The 18,625-nt window shown below is 41.2% G+C and overlaps 1 protein-coding gene across 1 annotated transcript in view; it reads left to right on the top strand.

Annotated features, from left to right (window-relative positions):
• Window positions 1–18,625, top strand: part of ARHGAP42 (Rho GTPase activating protein 42) — a 292,906-nt gene that overhangs the window by 63,450 nt on the left and 210,831 nt on the right. Inside the window, exon 2 of the mRNA XM_074957084.1 lies at window positions 2,718–2,813. Within this exon, the coding sequence (XP_074813185.1) occupies window positions 2,718–2,813 (96 nt within the window). The remainder of the gene's footprint in view (window positions 1–2,717; window positions 2,814–18,625) is intronic.

An 18,625-nucleotide genomic window follows, 5' to 3' on the forward strand; every position in this document is an offset into this window, starting at 1 on the left:
TAATAGATGCAGATTTTAAAGAAGAAACTAAAGTAGGTGTTTTACTGCATTAAACTTTACAAGATGCTGTTAGATGTACAAAGCAGAACTGCTTCTAAGTTGTTAAAATAATACATTGCTACCGTTAGATGATTTTCATACACCTAGGAACAAGAAACATTCAGTAAGCTTGCAGTACATTCGCAAGTGTATACTTAACTCTGTTCTTAATAGAAAACATATTATGCAGTGCATTATGGAGACAGCATGATAGCTCTACATGTTGGGGGTCTACTGGATGAGCCGCTCTTTTTAATAACTGTACTTCTACTTCTGATGTTGCTCCAAAAAAAAGCACAAGTGCCAGAGTGATATGAAGGAGAGAAAATCAGTTATAGAAGAGAAAATAGAATTTATAATGATGAAATGATGAGACTTCATGTCTGGGGAAATTTTCTTTTGTTCACCGAAGGAAAGTGCAAGCTGTGGTGTTTTACACTGCATATAAATAATGAATAACTGTTAATCCAAAACAAACATATATAGTTGCAATATAGATACAGAATGGTATAAGTGCTTAATGAAAATGATTTGCCAAATTATGTTTTTTAAATAATGGCTGAATAATTTGGATTTATTGGCTTGTGTCTTACTTCATAGCAATTGTATTTTCTATATTTAAAATAAACCATAAGACAAGCGAAAATACATATTTAGTATATTTCAATAGCATAAAACTTTTGTAAAGTCACTAACATCCATGTTTCTGTGTTTTTTTTAAAAAAAGTCTTCTACCAAATTAAATCTTCCAGGAGAGTCAACCATCTGGCAATAAGAAAAATTGCTTATCCAAATGGAGGATTGAACAGTCCCAAAACTTTTCTTATTTACAAAGATAACTTGTGTAGACAACTTCTGTATCTACAACTGTGCATTAGATAACCATATTTCATTCCTTACTGATAGAAGAAAATTTATTCATGTCTGCCTTTTCTAAAAAGGCCCTTTATTTTCTTTAGGGCTGATGCACACCACAGCTGTAAGCAAAAATGAATAAATAATGAGAGGTTGAATGGGGGGGGTGGCATCTGATGAATTTGATGCCTACCAGTCAGAGGCCGATCTGAAAGAACCAGGCACTGACCAAGGATTGGGGCAGCACCTTAGTAGGAATTCCAGCAACTGGGACAAAGCGAGTATTTCCATCGATTGGCATCCTCACTCTTTTTTTTTATTATTGATCCCTGGCTTGTAGGTGTCTGGAATTTAAACCCTGATTTCAGTGGCTATATTGGAATCCTCTTTGTCATTGAAGCACATTAAAATTAACTAATACATAAGCGAAATTCAAAGGAAAATACCAACACTAATGCTTAGGTTCTCCCTTGCCCTTTTTATTCCTCTTTTGTGTCCTCCCCTCCCACTGTTGTTTTGATGCATTTACCCCAATTCCAGATTGTCATGCCCCAAACCCTCTCTTCATTCAAGTCTCTCTTAAAGTATGCACTACCTTCTGTGTTGCCCCAAAAGAGTTAGCTAAAAACCAGTGTAAACTATCCCCATCTTTTGGATTTCCCAACTTCATACATTTTCTGTGCATCTATCTTCTAGATTTGAATATCTTCAGGTAAAGGCCTTTATTCCGGTGGGCTGCACAGAACTGAACATGCTATCAGTACAAGACATTGGGACAAAGTTTCTAATCAGATTTGTATACTCCAGTGATGCATTGTAAATAGTGCTTAACTTGGGTTTTGGTAAAACTCTTTTCCTCCCTTTCCATATTGAGATGTCTGTCTAGATATTGCAGACGTCAGAGTTCAGGTTGTCTTTTCATTTTTCTAGCTTCCAAACTGATGCTACAAAAGTCTCATGAGGACTGTAGAGGGTAGTCCTCAACAATGTTTTGTCTAGACTGATAGAACTCTGATCATTCTTAATACATGCGTTCTCACTTTTCTTCTTACATTTACCTTTATGTATTTTTGTAAAAAAAGAAGAATATTTTGGTCATACTGGTTATTCAATATTTATAAATGCTGTGTATTGGAACATTCTTTACTGCTGAGATCAAATCTTGGTGCTGTGAAGTTTAACTTAGCCTTTTTTTAAAGTGCAGATGTGTGTTGTCACTGTAAATGCCACTCAACTAAAGTAGTCCATACATAATGGGCAAGTAATTGAAGATATATTTTTCAATATCTTTTTTTTTTAAAGTCTCTCTAGAACAGTATACAGTATTGTGTTTATATTTAGTTAGTTTTAAAATAGCTGTTAAGCCCCTATTGAAAATTTTAACTGTGGGAGAAGTATATTAAAATAAAACTCACGGTAACCCATGGGCCCAATCCTGCAACCCTTGTATATGTAGGACGTCCTTGTTTGCAAGTAGCCCCACTGCATACACTAGGACTACTTATTACCACTGAAGCTTCAGTTCATGTATTAATTTCTCTTGCTTCAAGAAAATGAGAACTGAGGATTATCCGTCAGTATGAGTACGATTCTCTTTGTTATGGCTGGGATTTAGGAATTTAGTTTGCTTCAGTGACTTTTTGAGGCATAGCAAGCAGTTTGATTTGAAGGGTATTCTCTCATTTTATGTGAGATTATTTTATGTGAGATTAAGAAAGGAAATCTTGTAAGCAAAGTATAACCTCACTATATGAGACTTTGCATATACTGTGATATAGTTATTGGAATAATTGTAAGACTTGTTTCCTTTTTCTTTATCATAGATCTATCCATGGCAGTGCAAAAATTTTCCCAGTCGCTACAGGATTTTCAGTTTGAGTGTATTGGAGATGCTGAAACAGATGATGAAATTAACATTGGTAAGTGTGTTCTGTACTTCCAGCGCAATAATCCCATTTTTACAAAATGTAAAGGATTTGATTATAACAATAAATGTGTAAGCAACACGCTCTTTCAGAGTTCATGCAGTTAGAGTATGTCTACGCTACAGAGTCTCCAGCGGCACAGGGGTTTTTCCATTACTGTAGCTAATACATCTCTCTGAGCAGCAGTAACTAGGCTGACACTGACCTAGCCGTGTCTGCACCAGGGGTTAGGTCAGCTTAAATACGGTGCTGCTCAGGGGTTTGAATTTTTCACACCCCTGAGTGACATAGTTACATCCATCCAAATTTTATATGTAGACCAGGGCTTAGTTGTGTATGAAGGAGAAAAACCCTGGAAAGCTGTTGTAACACTTCATTTATCTTGATACATCAGAATGTGATGTGTTCATGTAAAATGTAGCCCAGCCCCTTTAGAATGCCATTGAGTCAAGTATGATTTGTTTCAAACCCTGCTAATTCTTCTAAATGAAAACCAGTTTTAACTGGGCCCTTGCAAGGCATCCCTATTCCCTAGGAACAAGCTTCCTGTCCATTTTCAGTTTTCTTGCTGTGATCATTTTGGCACTAGACCTTTCAGATAAAGGGCAAAATCTTTTTTTTTTTAATGGGAAAAATGTGCAGTGAGTTTTTTTTTTCCTTCCATACAAAGACAAAAAAATAAATGCTGAACTGTTTTTTCTCAAACTAAAACAAAATAAATAAAAAATTTCTTCAGGCAGACATCAGGCTTGAAAAATTTCAGCCCCAAAGGGGTGATTCAGACAGTTTTATAAGCTACTTCCTAATAGAGTTTAGGATGGACACAACCAAGATCAGAAACCATGGCTTAGATTTTTCTTTTCAAGGTGCAATTCCTTGCTCAAACAAAAATAAATAGCATTACACAAGCACTAAAGTGTGCTGCATCAAAGCGCTGCTTAGGAATGAAAGCTCATATGCTAATGAAGTTGTCCAAAAAGAACCCAATTCAAATAATGGTGATTCAGGTAGCCGCACTACAAGGTAAATAATAATTTGCTCAAATGGGCGCAGGTTGCATTAATGAAAATTTAACTGCTTTGTGTGTCAGTAAAGCTATATATAGTGAAGAACCAGCTGGCATCTACTTGGACTTTCAGAATGCCTTTGACAAAGTCCCTCACAATAGGCTATTAAGTACTCAGAGTGCTGACAAAGAGCTGTGACAGACTAGAAACTGGCTAAGAGACAGAAAACAAAGAATGGGGACAGTGGTCAATTTATAGCACGGGAAAAGGTCAGGAGTAGTGCCCCAATGTTTTGTACTAATATGTATTAATGATTTGGTGAAGGAGTGAAAAATTAGGTAGAAAATTTGCAGATGACATGAAATAATAAGGAAATACTTTTTTTTTTTGCATAGCACATAATTAATCAGTGGAGCTCATTGCTGCAAGATATTTTTTGAGGATAGAGGTTTCAAAAATAAGTTAGACATTTGTACAGACACTTATATTATAACATTCTGTTAAAGTATATTTAAAGCAAAATCCTGATTTCACACATAAGACATCCACTAGGGCTTAGAAAGAAACTACCCCTGTGGGAAGTTATTTTAATCATCCTTGACATTTTCTTTCATATTGCTCTGAAGCATCTGGTACTGGTAAATGTGAGAGGTAGAACACTGGACTTAGATTTACATCTGGTCTGGCAATCTGTATTTTCCTCTATAGTTCGGTAAGAAAGTGTTCTATTTATGTGCCAGAGTTGTCATAACTGCAAGTGGACTGACTTCCCTGTACCGATCACACCAAACTGCCAATCTATTTCAGTAAGCTCTGAGAATTTCATCAGCAAAAGCTTTATTCTGCTCCCATTCAGGTCAATGGAAAAAACCCAGTTAACATTAACTCTGCATAATCAAGGCCCAGTGTACCATCTTTCCATGTCCTTATATAACCCTTATCTTCAGAATCTCAGATTGGTTCAGCTCTTCATAGTGATCTAGTAGGCTTGGGAAAAGACCCAGAGTGAATGTGTGAAATGTTCAGATACCTGATCTTAAAGGCTGTGTTCAGAGCAATGGTAGACCCAGGTTTTGCAATCTGGGCACTGACCACTCACACATCATCATTATCCTCTGCCCCACCGTCTAATCTCAGTCTGGTGTGGAAGGAAGACCCTGATGAGGGTGGGGAGCTGGAGAGTGAGCTGCCCCACACTCACCTAACAGCAGTGGCTCCTGTCCTGCGGGACGGCCTACTCCCCACTCCGAGCATTGTGAATTGGCACAGGGGACTGCAATGCCATTTAGGTTTGGCCTGGCTGCTGACCATCATGATTGATGGGCTGTCGGGCCAAGTGTAAGTGAGAGTCATTGTGACATAGCGTACAGGGTCACAGCACCACATGATCCCGTGTTCCATGTCGCAACAACCTCAGCAGGGAGCTACCGCTACCAAGCCCCATGAGAAGAGGTATCACGTGTTCACCTAAAAGTTGCCGTGGGAGCTGTTGACACCACACACATACACTCTCTCTCTCTCTCCCATCCCTTTATTAGCTCCTCCATTGGTTCAGAGTTGTGTCGGAACTGAACCTTTAGAGTCTCTACATCCTCTGGTGGCAGATGGATAGCTAAATATTAATATTTTGAGTCCTGACAGGGCTGAAAGTTAGGAAGGCAATTCAAACTGCTTCAGTCTGGTGCCTCTATTTAATGGGTCACTATTTGTCAGTTGGAGAGATGTGGCATTGCTGATTTTGAAATGTTTCTTAAACAGTGTGATCCGCAAAATTTACTGGTAGGCTTAAGCCTGTGAATTATCTATATTAAAAAATAAATGGTTTTGAGATTAACACTTTCAGTAAGTAGTTCCTTTATTTTTAAATGGCAGATAAATGACCACCACTTACAGATTTACAGTATGCCAATGGAATGAATTTACAGAAATTGCAGGGTACAACAATATAAGGTTGAATTAGAGCCATATTTATGACATGTGACTCGTATGAGTATGAGACGTAGGCAGATTAATCCCAAGAGGTATTGTGGCTGTTCACATCTGAATTTGATATGCCTTTATACATTTTGATATATTCACAAAGCAAAAAATAATTTTGGTTATTAGGACCACCAAACCTTTTTCTCTTTTCTGTATTTTATACTCTCTTGCCATGATCTGTGGTTATTCTCATTAATAATTGTGGCCTATTTTGTAATATCTTCTTGTTTTTTGTCTGTCTCATTGTCCTCTCCACCCCCTCGCACTGTATTTGGCAATCTCTTGATATTTTTATGGTTGATAAGTCTAGCTCATGGGTATGTATGATATGTAGTGTGTGTATTTAAAATTTACAGTACCTCTCAAAGTTGTGTAACCTCAAAGTCAGTCAATATTTAACTTAAAAAAAAAAAAAAACCAAAACCCAAACCAACAACTTTGAATTACTTCAGCCTCAAGTGATTAAAAGAAGGTCCTGATTGGTCTTAGTCTGGATCCTAAATGTGTTGAGGAAAGGGTATTTTATTTGGATGTTAAACAGGCATTTAAAACTATTTAGAAAGAACCAGAAAGTTCAAGACGTTTGACAGCTGATTTATTTCACTTTGAGCTTCAAAGATGGGATTTCTACGTTCCAAGGCAGCCATTTCCTGGTGGATTGTCATATGCATCAAAGAAGCTTACAGGAGCAAAATGTAAACTGGCAGGAATTGAATCCCAGTCTAATAGGGCTTGAGGTGATATTGTGCACCTTTATAGAATAAGCCTCAGTCTTTAATCTCCCTAAAGCAGTGACCTAGAATTTGGTCCATATCTTTACATGCCACTACAAGCTTGATGTTTGCTCATCATCAAAGACAGCTTTGTACAGATGAATCCTGCTATCTTTGCCTCCCCTCTCCTTTATCTCTTTGGTAAGAATACTACTTTAGTGTTTCTACAGTTGCCAAGCTGCTATTACTTGAGATTTCAGTTTTGTTTGTTCACTGATACCAGGAGGGTTGACCCTAAAGTCTTTGCACACTTATCAGAATATCAACTGCCCCAGAATTATTGACTCTTGGGAATGACTCCATTGGTTAAGGTTATGAAAATTTTTTTGTTGTAAGATCAGTCTTGGAAACCTTTGAAACAAACCTCTTTTCTGCCAGAATTTCATTATGTGTACTCTGGGAAAGAAGACAGTATGGGAACATTTGAGTTGAGTTGCACAAGCCATTTTTAATAAAACTTATAAAGGAAAAACTACCAACTTTTCATTCTTTAAATGTGCTTTACATCATCATACCTCAAGAACATCTTGATCTAGAAACTCCATTTCATTTTATATATATACACACTTTGCTTAGAGGAGATCTAGTGTGCACAATTGCTTTTTACAAAAATCAAGAAAATTCCTATGTAGGAATGTAATGTGGTATGCACCCCACATCAGTCCTGATAGGGTTAACGAGGGCCTGAGATGACAATTAGGTCACCTGAGTGAAAGAAGACCAGGGTTAATTAGAAGTGAAGCTGTCATAAATATAAAGGGAAGGGTAAACACCTTTAAATCCCTCCTGGCCAGAGTAAAAACCCTTTCACCTGTAAAGGGTTAAGAAGCTAAGACAACCTCGCTGGCCCCTGACCAAAATGACCAATGAGGAGACAAGATACTTTCAAAGCTGGGGGGGGTGGAAACAAAGGGTTCTCTCTGTCTGTGTGTTGTTTTTGCCAGGACCAGAGGAGGAATGCAGGTCAGAACTCCTGTAAAAAGTCAGTAAGCAATCTAGTTAGATATGCGTTAGATTCTGTTTTGTTTAAATGGCTGATAAAATGAGTTGTGCTGAATGGAATGTATATTCCTGTTTTTGTGTCTTTTTGTGACTTAAGGTTTTGCGTAGAGGGATTCTCTATGTTTTGAATCTGAGTACCCTGTAAGGTATTTACCATCCTGATTTTACAGAGATGATTCTTTTACTGTTTCTTCAATTAAAATTCTTCTTTTAAGAACCTGATTGGCTTTTTCATTGTTCCTAAGATCCAAGGGTTTGGGTCTGTGTTCACCTATGCAAATTGGTGAGGATTTTTTTTTATCAAACCTTCCCCAGGAAAGGGGGTATAGGGCTTGGGGGGATTTTGGGGGGAAAGATGTTTCCAAGTGGGCTCTTTCCCTGTTGTATTTGTTAGACGCTTGGTGATGGCAGTAATAAGGTCCAGGGACAAAAGGTAAAATAGTTTGTACCTTGGGGAAGTTTTTAACCTAATCTGGTAAAAATAGGCTTAGGGGGTTTTTCATGCAGGTCCCCACATCTGTATCCTAGAGTTCAGAGTGGGGAAGGAACCTTGACAGAAGCCAAGCTGGGGAAGGGCTGGACCAGAACAATAAAGCCAAGAAGCTGAAAGTAGAAGGGGGCTTCAAGAGAGGGAGGCTTCAGTCATTCTCTGGAATGAGGTAGGCCATCAGGGACAAGGAGGAAGTACAGGGGGAGAGTAAGCCTTGATATCCTGTCCTGGAGTAAGGAGTCTGGTAAGAAGCTAGAAGGTAGTGAAGTAGCCACAGGGAGTAGAGCAGGGTCCTGTTCAGGGTAAACCCAGAACCAGGCAAGAGAAGATAGAGAGAGCTGGTAGGAAGGAGCCCAGGGAAGCAGCAACAGGGACGAAGGCTGAGGACCTGGATTGCTGTTTATAGGCTGGAACCCAGTGTAGCAAGTGGGCCTGGGTTCCCCTGTCAGCCACTGGTATAGTGGCATAGAGCCTCGAATTGGGGCTGAATGCTAACTGTCCAAATGTCATCTCCAGCCATCTTGTTGGACTTTGTAACCCTGAAAGGGGTGGACTAAATGGCCAGGTTATCAGAAGAAAAACTATTGCAGAGAAATGAGCAGCAAGGGGGCATCTGGTGCCACAAGAGCTACGTTCCAAGACCTATACAGAAAGAGACACATTAGCAGTGAGTGGCAACCCCATTACAAGGAATTTTCATTCAAGTAGTATAGGTTGTAAATATCAATTTATTTTAAACACTGTTATGAGAGAGATGTGCACAGTGGTCACCTTCAGAAGTTTCTTCCATGTTGAGATGCACAACAGTATTACGAGCTCTGGCAGGAGTGCTTATTTTAAGCAGAAGGAGTCTCTCAAATCAGTAGAATTTTTTTCAAAATGGAGGAAATATTTTAAGCAGAGTTGGATGAAAAATAAAACATGTTTGTTTCAAAACTCCTTGAAACAGATGAATAGTTTTTGGTATTACTTGCCTTTTTTAAAAACATTTTTGAAGTGGTTATTGAAAAATTTCACTTCCAGAAAACCCTTAACAAACTTCAAAAAGCTTTTGATGTCACAATATTATTTAAAAAAGAAATAGTTCAATAAATTTATTTTTTTTTTACAATTTTTTTTTAAAAAAAGTAGGTTTTTTTTTGTTGGGAGGATAAAACTTTTTTGTTTAAAAAATGTCAGCTATCTCTAGTTTTAAGTTTGACTGCTGCATATGTTTAAAAAATTGGAATTGAGTAAATTTGTTGTTATTCAAATAACTTTAACTCTTACAAACTCCTACAAACCTTAACTCTTACAAATTCAGGTTTTTTAAAATCTAACAAATGAAAATGCAATACATTCTATAAACATACTGACTCCTATATCTCCTTTATGTTAAATAATGTGGAGACTGGAGTATTATGAGATTTAATATGTAAAGTGGGTTCTATAAAGATGTGTTAAGAGGACTAAATGTGTACGGGATCCGTATTCTGAAGCACAGGGTCTCTTGACTTTGAGAATGTAAAATTTGAAGTAGTAGTAATGAGGTTTTCAAATTATTGTGGCAAGATGTGTTGTAGTAGTAAATCTATGGTGATGGAGTCGGTGTATAGAGAATAAGAACAATATTATAACTATAGTAAAATTGCAGATTGGAGAAGGTCCAGTTGGGTTTTTTAAATATGGAGGCAAGATGGCAGTGGTGTCACTAGCCCTTGATGAGCGAATTAGCTGGTTGGCATTCTGTAGGCTGTTGGTGAGTGGTCCATGCTGGAACTATGTTTGGTGTAGGGTGGGTGGCTGTAAGAATATCAGATCTAGCAGGGGATATAGGACCAGAATAAAGGTTGTTTGTGGAATTGTTATTGATCAGTTACCTCACTTTCCAATGGTTAATCTATAGTTAAATCCGTTCAGTGTTTTCAGTTAGATAGCTGTACTGTCAATATTTTTTATCTTCTTTTTTGTGGTCTGGGAATATTTGTTGTGCAACTCTGAGCTGTTTAGTTGCCTGATATCTAGGCATTATTATCTACACATTTTCTACAATGGCTGATGCAGTTAAAGTAGAGCTACTGTTTGTGGGATCAAAACAGCAGGTTCAGTCACGCACCAAACATAGCACTTTGGGTAGCTTTACTTCAGCCATTTAGCACTCTTTCTCAGGAAGAGATGTTAGGATGCTCCGGCTCCAAACTGAAGGCTTGCTGCTTTTCCCAGAATACCAGCTGTTAATTAGGCCCTCCAGACCGTTTTTAACTGTTGTACATCTTTTTTTCAATAAAAGACCTTGATGTCCTGGAGTGATGATGTGTATGAAATTTAGTTATCTTTTAGTCTATTTGTTCTTTATTGAGGTTCTTGCTAAATATATATTTTTAAAATCTGACATACTGCAACACTCTTTCCTGCAATCATTTTCTTTTGAAGATTACTTTTTGGTATGAGAACACAATAATCAAAATGAATTGGCACAGGATAAATGTTAACTATCTAGATTGTAATAAATGGCTTCTGAAGGATTCTTAGAAGCAGTTTGGACTGAAGTGATGTGAAGCGGTGAATAATCCAGAGCTGATTTTTGTTGTGTTGCACTGAGAGCAAATTATTACACAAGTTTTATAGGCAGAGCTGGTAGCACTGCCAGTTATTAAGGTTGCCCATTATAATACCCTGGTTTTGGTTGCATATATCTGTGCCAAAACTTTAACCAGTTGAGCTGAAATTTTCATGCCAGGTGTCTTCCTTAGGCTGAATTTTTTTCAAAAATTTTAGCCAAAGTGATTGAGTCATTGCTAAGAATGAGGTCGGGGAAAAGATGTTTTGTCCATGTTAAATTCTGGTGACCTTTTCTTTGTGCTCTAGTGCTGTCATGCTTTGGAGGAGAGACCTGAAATTTGGCAGTAAGGAGGCCATTTGCTGTCCTTGTGAAAATCCATTCAAATTTGGCTGAGTAATAAGCCTTTGAAAAGTCATCTCAAGTTCACACATGCTCAGTAGACATTCCTTAGTTTTTAGCATCTAAATTCCACAAAGATTCCATTTGCACTGGGCTGAGCAGGACTTCCCCTGGAATTGCGGATCTGGGCTGCAATGGGCCAAGCGAGGCGTACATCTGGTAGATGCAAGAGACTGTGTCTCCTGTGCTCTGTGGTCTTTCTGCGGGCCCTTCACTGTGTGGAAAAGGAAGCTGTCTGATTCAGATGCACAGGAGAAAAGACCTGGACCGTGGGGAGGTTTGGGAAGGGGAGTATATTGGGACAAAGAGCCTAGGTTAAGGAGACTGGTATTGGAGGCTGGCAAGAAGAGGGAAACGGAAACTGGCATTGGAGTGGTTGGGAATGGGACGAGGACCTGACAGGGATAAAATCAGATTAGGTTCTTGGGAGGAGACTGGGACTGAGGGGGAGTAGGTGGGGAGGAGACAGATCTGACAAGGAGCTAAGATGTCTGGGGGTCAGCATTGCAATTAGTTGGGCAAAGAGCCAGGGAATATGCGACACTGAGATATTTGATGAGGAGCCCAGGGAGGGAGATTAGGAGAGTACTTGTTTCTTGACTAAGAAGTGTTTGGATGGCTGGATAAGGCTTTTAATTATTCTTTCTGCTCACAAATGGTAAAGTTGGTGACTATCGCAATGAAAGTGTCCCACAATCTGTCCTTAATATAGGATACATTCGTTATGGTGCTGGTTTGATACAGGCGAGGCTTCTTTTGAAGAGCTGGGGCTATGCACTGTCAAGCAGAACTGTTCCTCATCAATGAGATTAAAGAGGAGCGGGGGAATCCCTGATGGGGATAGACCAGATATAGAGCAGTATAAACAAGTCATTGTCTGTATAAAATTTTAGTTTGTACTGACTTCGCTAGTGCTTTTTATGTAGCCTGTTGTAAAACTAGGAAAGTATCTAGATAAGCTGATGTACTCCCTGGAAGACATCTGCTTACCCCCAAGGGTATATGTACCCCTGGTTGACAACCACTGCTCTAGTCTGACCTCCTACCACCTGCTGTGTAGCACAAGCCACCAGCACCTGCCCACTAAAACCAACAACCAAAATTAGACCAAAGTATTACAGCGCGCAGAAGACCAGACTATTATGTGCCAGTCAGAGAACAGGAGGGACTGGATGCTGAAGGCTCCTGCAATGTCAGGGAAATGATTAAGGGGGAGAGACCCAGATAATCCTGGCCAGTAGGGTGGGCAGGCATGCCTAGGTGTATATATTAGTACAGGAATATATGTGTGTTTTATAGCTTCTTTCCCACCCTCTGAGCACACTGGCCTAACCCTTTGGCTTTGCCTAGGCAAGTTTAGTTCTGTTACAGGAGGAGGTTACCGTCAAGATCCCTTTTTTTTTTTATCATAAGCTAGAAATAGGATAACATTCCCTTGTACTGCGTTTGAGCCACACAATTTTTTTCATTGGGCTACTTATTATTTTACTTTGGTTAATGGATTCTTAACAGTTTCTTGTTGCTGTATTTCCTACATTTTCAAGATACTATAGGTTTATCTACTAATATCTGATTGTTGTGTAGAAGTTAATTTGCTTATTCACCAAACATATATAAGAAGTCTATTTATGGCTTTGTACCATGCTTCCATTTTCCTTTCTCCCCATTGTTGGGGGGGAATATTAAAATTAACATAATGCTTTTTACAGCCACTTTTAACATTACTGTGTCTCAGTTCAGAATCATGTAGGCATTTTATGTGCAGACTGTAAAATGTGTTCCTATCTCCTTCAAATAAATAGAATCACTTGTTCTTCAAATAAAAGATAATCTGATTTTTAAAGCACTAAATATCGAAGGATTTGTACTGTAGAGAATTGGAACAAGTTTTTCTTTTAAAGCTGCAGTCAAATCGGATTCATGAGATAAAGCTCCCCAGTTCTAATCTCCTTTGATTTGGAAAATAAATTATTTTAAAAACAACAGTGATCATTATTGTCTTTGTTCTGAAATGCAGTGACAGCATCTGCAACATTACAAGAGCAGTAATATTACTAATTAATATTACGATATGGGTATTGGTCACAGTGAGAGGCAAATCAATTACAATGTAGTTTTGTACAATTTGAATAGTTGTCATACAAAAAATGACATTTTCATGCAGCAGCAAATAGCATGATGGATGATACTGATGTGTTAATGTAACCTAGAAAGGCATTAGACTGGCGGTTTAATATAAGTCACTCTTCCTATCCTTAGTGGCTGCATTTTTTCCATCTTTCCAAATTTCAGTAACAAAGACAGGATGACAAAGAGCCAAGAATCTTGGATATTGAAGATGTGTCATCTTGCATTTGGTTATAGCCATTCACCTTTGAAATAAAGCTACTGCTCAGAGGATAAAGAATCTAAAGTGAATGAGTGACACTGAGATCAATTGTACCGCAGCCGTGCCTCATGATTCTGCTAATGTCAAAATAACTGTGTGCATACAATGCTGCACACGAAGGGTCTGTCTACACTGCAGCTGGGAGGTGTAATTCCCAGCTTTGGTAGACACACATGCACTAGCTCTGCTGAGCCGGCGAGCTAAAAACAGCAGTGTGGTCATGGCTGCAGCAGCATGGGCAATGGATTGGGCTAGGTGTCCGAGTACAGCCCCGTCTGAGATTCTAGGTATGTACTCGGTCGTCTAGTCTGAGCTGCTCCTCTTGCCACATGGCCACACTGCTCTAGTTAGTGTGCTGACTTGAGCGGAGCTAGCCTGTGTACTCAAGTGGCATGATTTTGGTTAGAGCTGGAGCCCAGTCTTGCAATGATGTGTGAAGCTCCAGCCCTTTAGCGAATTTGATGCCTCTGATTGGCTGCGTGCCACACTTGCCCATCTCCTGGGACAGAGTAATCAATCAGAGCGGCTGGAGGCAGAGCTCTTTCCCCTTCTTCATAGCAATCCAGAACCATTCTCACAGGCTGCAAGGGAGAGGGGAGGGAATTAAGGAGCCAGACAGCTGAGGGTGGCTGCTCTCCCCCACCTCCCCTCCTGTGAGTATCAGGGACCAGATGACAGGTTTCAGAGTAGCAGCCGTGTTAGTCTGTATCCGCAAAAAGAAAAGGAGTACTTGTGGCACCTTAGAGACTAACAAATTTATTTGAGCATAAACTTTTGTGAGCTGCATCCGATGAAGTGAGCTGTAGCTCACGAAAGCTTATGCTCAAATAAATTTATTAGTCTCTAAGGTGCCACAAGGGACCAGATGGTACCTCTGCTTCTCCCTCTGCAGCACCCAACCTGGAAGTGGAAGGGGGGTGAAGAGCCCTTGGAACTGCCTCCCTCAGCCTGGCAGGGGGAGAGGGAACTCCACTGGAGCCCCCTCAGATCTGGGAGAGGGGTGAAAAATCCAGAAGGAACAGAGGTGGGGCCTGGGTGGGAACTGGGGGTGGGGCCTAAATGGGGGAAGAATTTAATTGCTGGGCAGGGGATAAGCAGATGTGGGGGTGAGAGATCCTGCAGCAGAGGCCAAAATCACCTTACCCAATAAATTTGGGGGAGTGGCCAACGCTAATTGTCACACCCTCCCATCTGCCCCCTCCCTTTCCCAACTAGTGGCGCTGGAACAGGGCCCCCTTCCCCCCCCCTTTCCCCCCCCTTCCCCCCGAGGCCCCACCACCTGGCCAGGCCAGCAGCTGGTGGAGCCCAGCCGGGGAGCCCGGACAGTTGTGGGAGCCACACAGACCTTCCATCTACTCCTGGTGCAGGGGGCCTGAGAGCAGCCCCTGGCTAGTGTCCCTGCCCCCCAGGGCTCCCCGGCCAGGACAGATGGAGATGGAGGGTCCGCCCCAGCTCCCCACAGCTTCCCGCACGGCTCTTACCCTGACCCGGCTCCGGCTAGGGGTGGGGCCTCAGAGCTGCAGCCCAGCCACGATAAGAGACTGCCATGCAGGCAGCTGTGGGGAGCCGCAGCAGACCTTCCACCTGCCCGGTGTGGAGGGCCCGAGAGCAGCCCCCAACTCTCATCCCTGCCCCTTGGGTCCCCTGCCCAGGGCAGGTGGAGGGTCCACACCATGGCTCCCCTCAGGTGTCTGCACTGCTCTTACTATGGCTGGGCTGTAGCTCCAAGGCCCCACCCCCCGGGCTGGAGCTTGGGTAAGAGCCATGTGGGCAGCTACAGACTAGGGACCGAATGGCTCGGCAGCAGTTCTGCAGAAAAGGACCTAGGGGTTACAGTGGACGAGAAGCTGGATATGAATCAACAGTGTGCCCTTGTTGCCAAGAAGGCCAATGGCATTTTGGGATGTATATGTAGGGGCATTGCCAGCAGATCGAGGGCCGTGATCGTTCCCCTCTATTGGACGTTGGTGAGGCCTCATCTGGAGTACTGTGTCCAGTTTTGGGCCCCACACTACAAGAAGGATGTAGAAAAATTGGCATGGGATATTTTGCATAATGCCCACAACAGAAGAAAGGAGTGGAGAGGAGGGCTTGGCCCACAGCTCTGCTTTTTCCTTCTGATGTGTCAAAAGGAGGCTGCCACAGTGGTTGTCAGAGAAATGCTGGGACAGCTCTTCTTGAAGCAGGGAGAACAGGGGAAATAGCGCATCAGCCAAAGCCCTTCTTTCTAAATGTGGAGCCAAGGGGATTACTTTTGGTACCCCCAGCCTCTCTCAGCTATCTTCTACTTCATTTTTTGGGAGGAGGGGAGGGGGGTCTTTGCTCCTTTCCCTGTTACCTTAGGGTTGCACATGATTTTTCTGTTCCTCTCCTCTCCCCCAAACCTAGGACTCTGATCTCCCAGTAACTCCCCTCTCCCTGCCCATTCACACATCTTTCCCAGCCCAATTATTGCTCCCACAGATACCACTACGATAGGCTGTGTGCAGACAGTTTCAACAGAAGTGTCAAACAATCAATATGAATGGCTCTGGAGAAAAAAACCTACAATCTTAATCTTCGAGGTGGTCCCTACAGAGCAGGGTTGAGAATTATTGATGGGCCAGCATTTTGGGAAGTATACCCTGTTGCTGGCCACGATATGCTTGTTCTGTGAACCTATACGTGACTTCAGTATTTAGGGTTGTCAACCTAGCACACTTCATGGGCAGTAACATACATTTTCAAAAGTGTCTAGCGATTTTTGGTTGTTTCCATTTGTGGGTGTCCGACTTGAATAAACACTAGGGTTACTTGGTCCTGCCTCAGCACGGGGGGCTGGACTTGATGATCTCTCGAGGTCCCTTCCAGCCCTACAGTTTCTGTGATTCTATGCCTGGCTTTAAGAGGGTGGTGCTTTGCACTTTCTGAAAATCAGATACCCTTTAAGATATCTTAGGTTTGAGCACTTGAAATCACTAGTCACCTTTGAAAATGTGGACCAAAATAGGCATAGCAGCTAAAATGTATTAGTACTACAAACTCTTTGTGGCTGCACGTTGTTAGGAAGAAAATAGCAAATACTTCATGAAAGTGAATTCAGTTTTCAAATGCTAAACTTATTTATCTTTTATTAAATTTGACAAAGGGAAACATTAATAAGTTTCAGCTGTATTCTCAAGTCTGTTGCTTTTCCTTGTACCACCTGTTATTTCAGCACCCACACAGAACCACCCACAGGAAATGATTATACAGCTGTGAAAATGGAAATATCAGGCGTTTTCCCTCATTTGAAGTGTGTATGCACCTCAGTGAAGAATCTGTGAGCTGACAAACTCCTAAGTGTCTGGCATAAGTTCCTTCCCAGTCATCTGTTATGGAATGCTGAGGCGAAATATTTCTTGTCTGTAACGGGAAATATCATGGACAGACCAATTCCCTGAAGAACACTTTTTTCACTCTGGTTTAATATTGTAACGGCTCAGAAAACTCAGTTTTATATACTGAAACAAATGAATATAAGTTGGAGGAGGACAAACATGAAGTGTATATCATGATATACTGCCCAGCCAGAGCTTCTGGGGAAGAAAAAAAAATCTCTGATCTTATCTGGCCCTGCTTTTATGTGGTTTTTGAAGTAGCTTAGCCCGTGACAGGCTGTAGATACCGGCTGCAGCAATGTGATATATTCAGGACAATGGTTGACCTGATATTTAGTCCTGATCCTGTCCCATTGCAGTTAGTGTGAGGTTAGCCATTGACTTCAATAGAAGCAGAATCAGACCCTTTAAGGGTTGTATCATGTCTCTAGAAACTCTACTTCTGCACCTCAAGGAGTCTCTCAGAACTGTCCAGCTAAGAAAGTACATGAAAAATGAGTTTTCTACTTGAACTCCTTATCCTCAAAGACTCATAGATTTCAAAGTCAGAAGAGACCATCATGATCATCTAGTCCGACCTCCTGAACATTGCAAGCCACAGAACCTCACCCACCCACTCCTATAATAAACCCATAACCTTTTGCTGAGTTACTGAAGTCTTCAAATCATGATTTAAAGACGTCAAGTTAGAGAAATGTCACCATTTACATTAGTTTGAACTTGCAAGTGACCCATGTTGCAGAGGAAGGCAAAAAAAGGCCAATCTGACCCAGGGGAAAATTCCATCCCGACACCAAGCATAATGATCAGTGAGATCCTGGGAAAAAATTCTCTGTCATAACTCAGAACTCTTCCCATCTAGTGTCCCATCACCAGCCACGAGTAGTCAGATTGCGAGCAGTCACAGATTGGCTACAGATTTCTCCCCTGGTGGGCTGTGCAGTTAAGTTACTCCAGCCCTATGGTTGTACTGATATCTTTGTGTGTGGCCCTATTGGGAGAGAAGACAGGTTGACTTTTTTTTTTTTTTTTTTTTTAAATAACAAAAGCTACCACCTGGTAAACTTCCTCATGTATCTTCAGCCCTATTGTCTAAAAGGGAAATGGATATAGGGCTTCCATGCCCTGATTCCTGAAGACTGGTGGTTATGAGGAGTTGTCACTCTCATTTTCTCCACCCCGTCAAAGAGCCATAGAAACATAGAATTCATACTAGGTCAAAGCAGTGGTCTGTATGGTCTAATATCTTGTTTCAGATGGTGGCCCATACTAGATGTTTGAACGGAAGGAGCAAGAAACTTCGTAGCAGACAGTTGTGGAAAAACCTGCCTTTTGGGGAATTTTCCTCCTAACCCCAGGCAGTTTAACAGTTGGATTATGACCAGGAGCATGAGGGTTTATATCTTTTGTACATTATCATTGGTGCTACTGTAACTGTGGATGATGATGATGATCATAAAGGGATTTTCAAAAAGCTCTCCCTATGGGGAGCGTCACTGCTGACTACAGTGGGAGCAGTGGTCAAACTTACATTGACTTCCGTGGGAACAGAGTTAGTCCAATGCTGACTGCTATTGAATATTCTGTCTATAAACTTCTAATGCTTTTGAATCCTGCCAAGTTCTTGTTCTCAATATCATGTGGCAATGAGGCTCACAGATTAGTTTGCAGTGTATTAAAAAAAATAATTACTCCCCCTCTCCTCCGCCAGCAAACTGAGGGCATTCCTCCTCCCCTCCTTCCCCGTCCCCCTGAGAAGGAATGCCCTCAGTCAGCTAATTTGACTTTATTCCAGAACCTTCCCTTCCTGGTTGGTTGGTAGTCAGCCAGCAAGAAACCAGGCTCCACATGTCACTTGTGTGCAC

Source organism: Natator depressus, chromosome 1, assembly GCF_965152275.1.
Source record: "Natator depressus isolate rNatDep1 chromosome 1, rNatDep2.hap1, whole genome shotgun sequence".
Classification (NCBI taxonomy): domain Eukaryota; kingdom Metazoa; phylum Chordata; order Testudines; family Cheloniidae; genus Natator; species Natator depressus.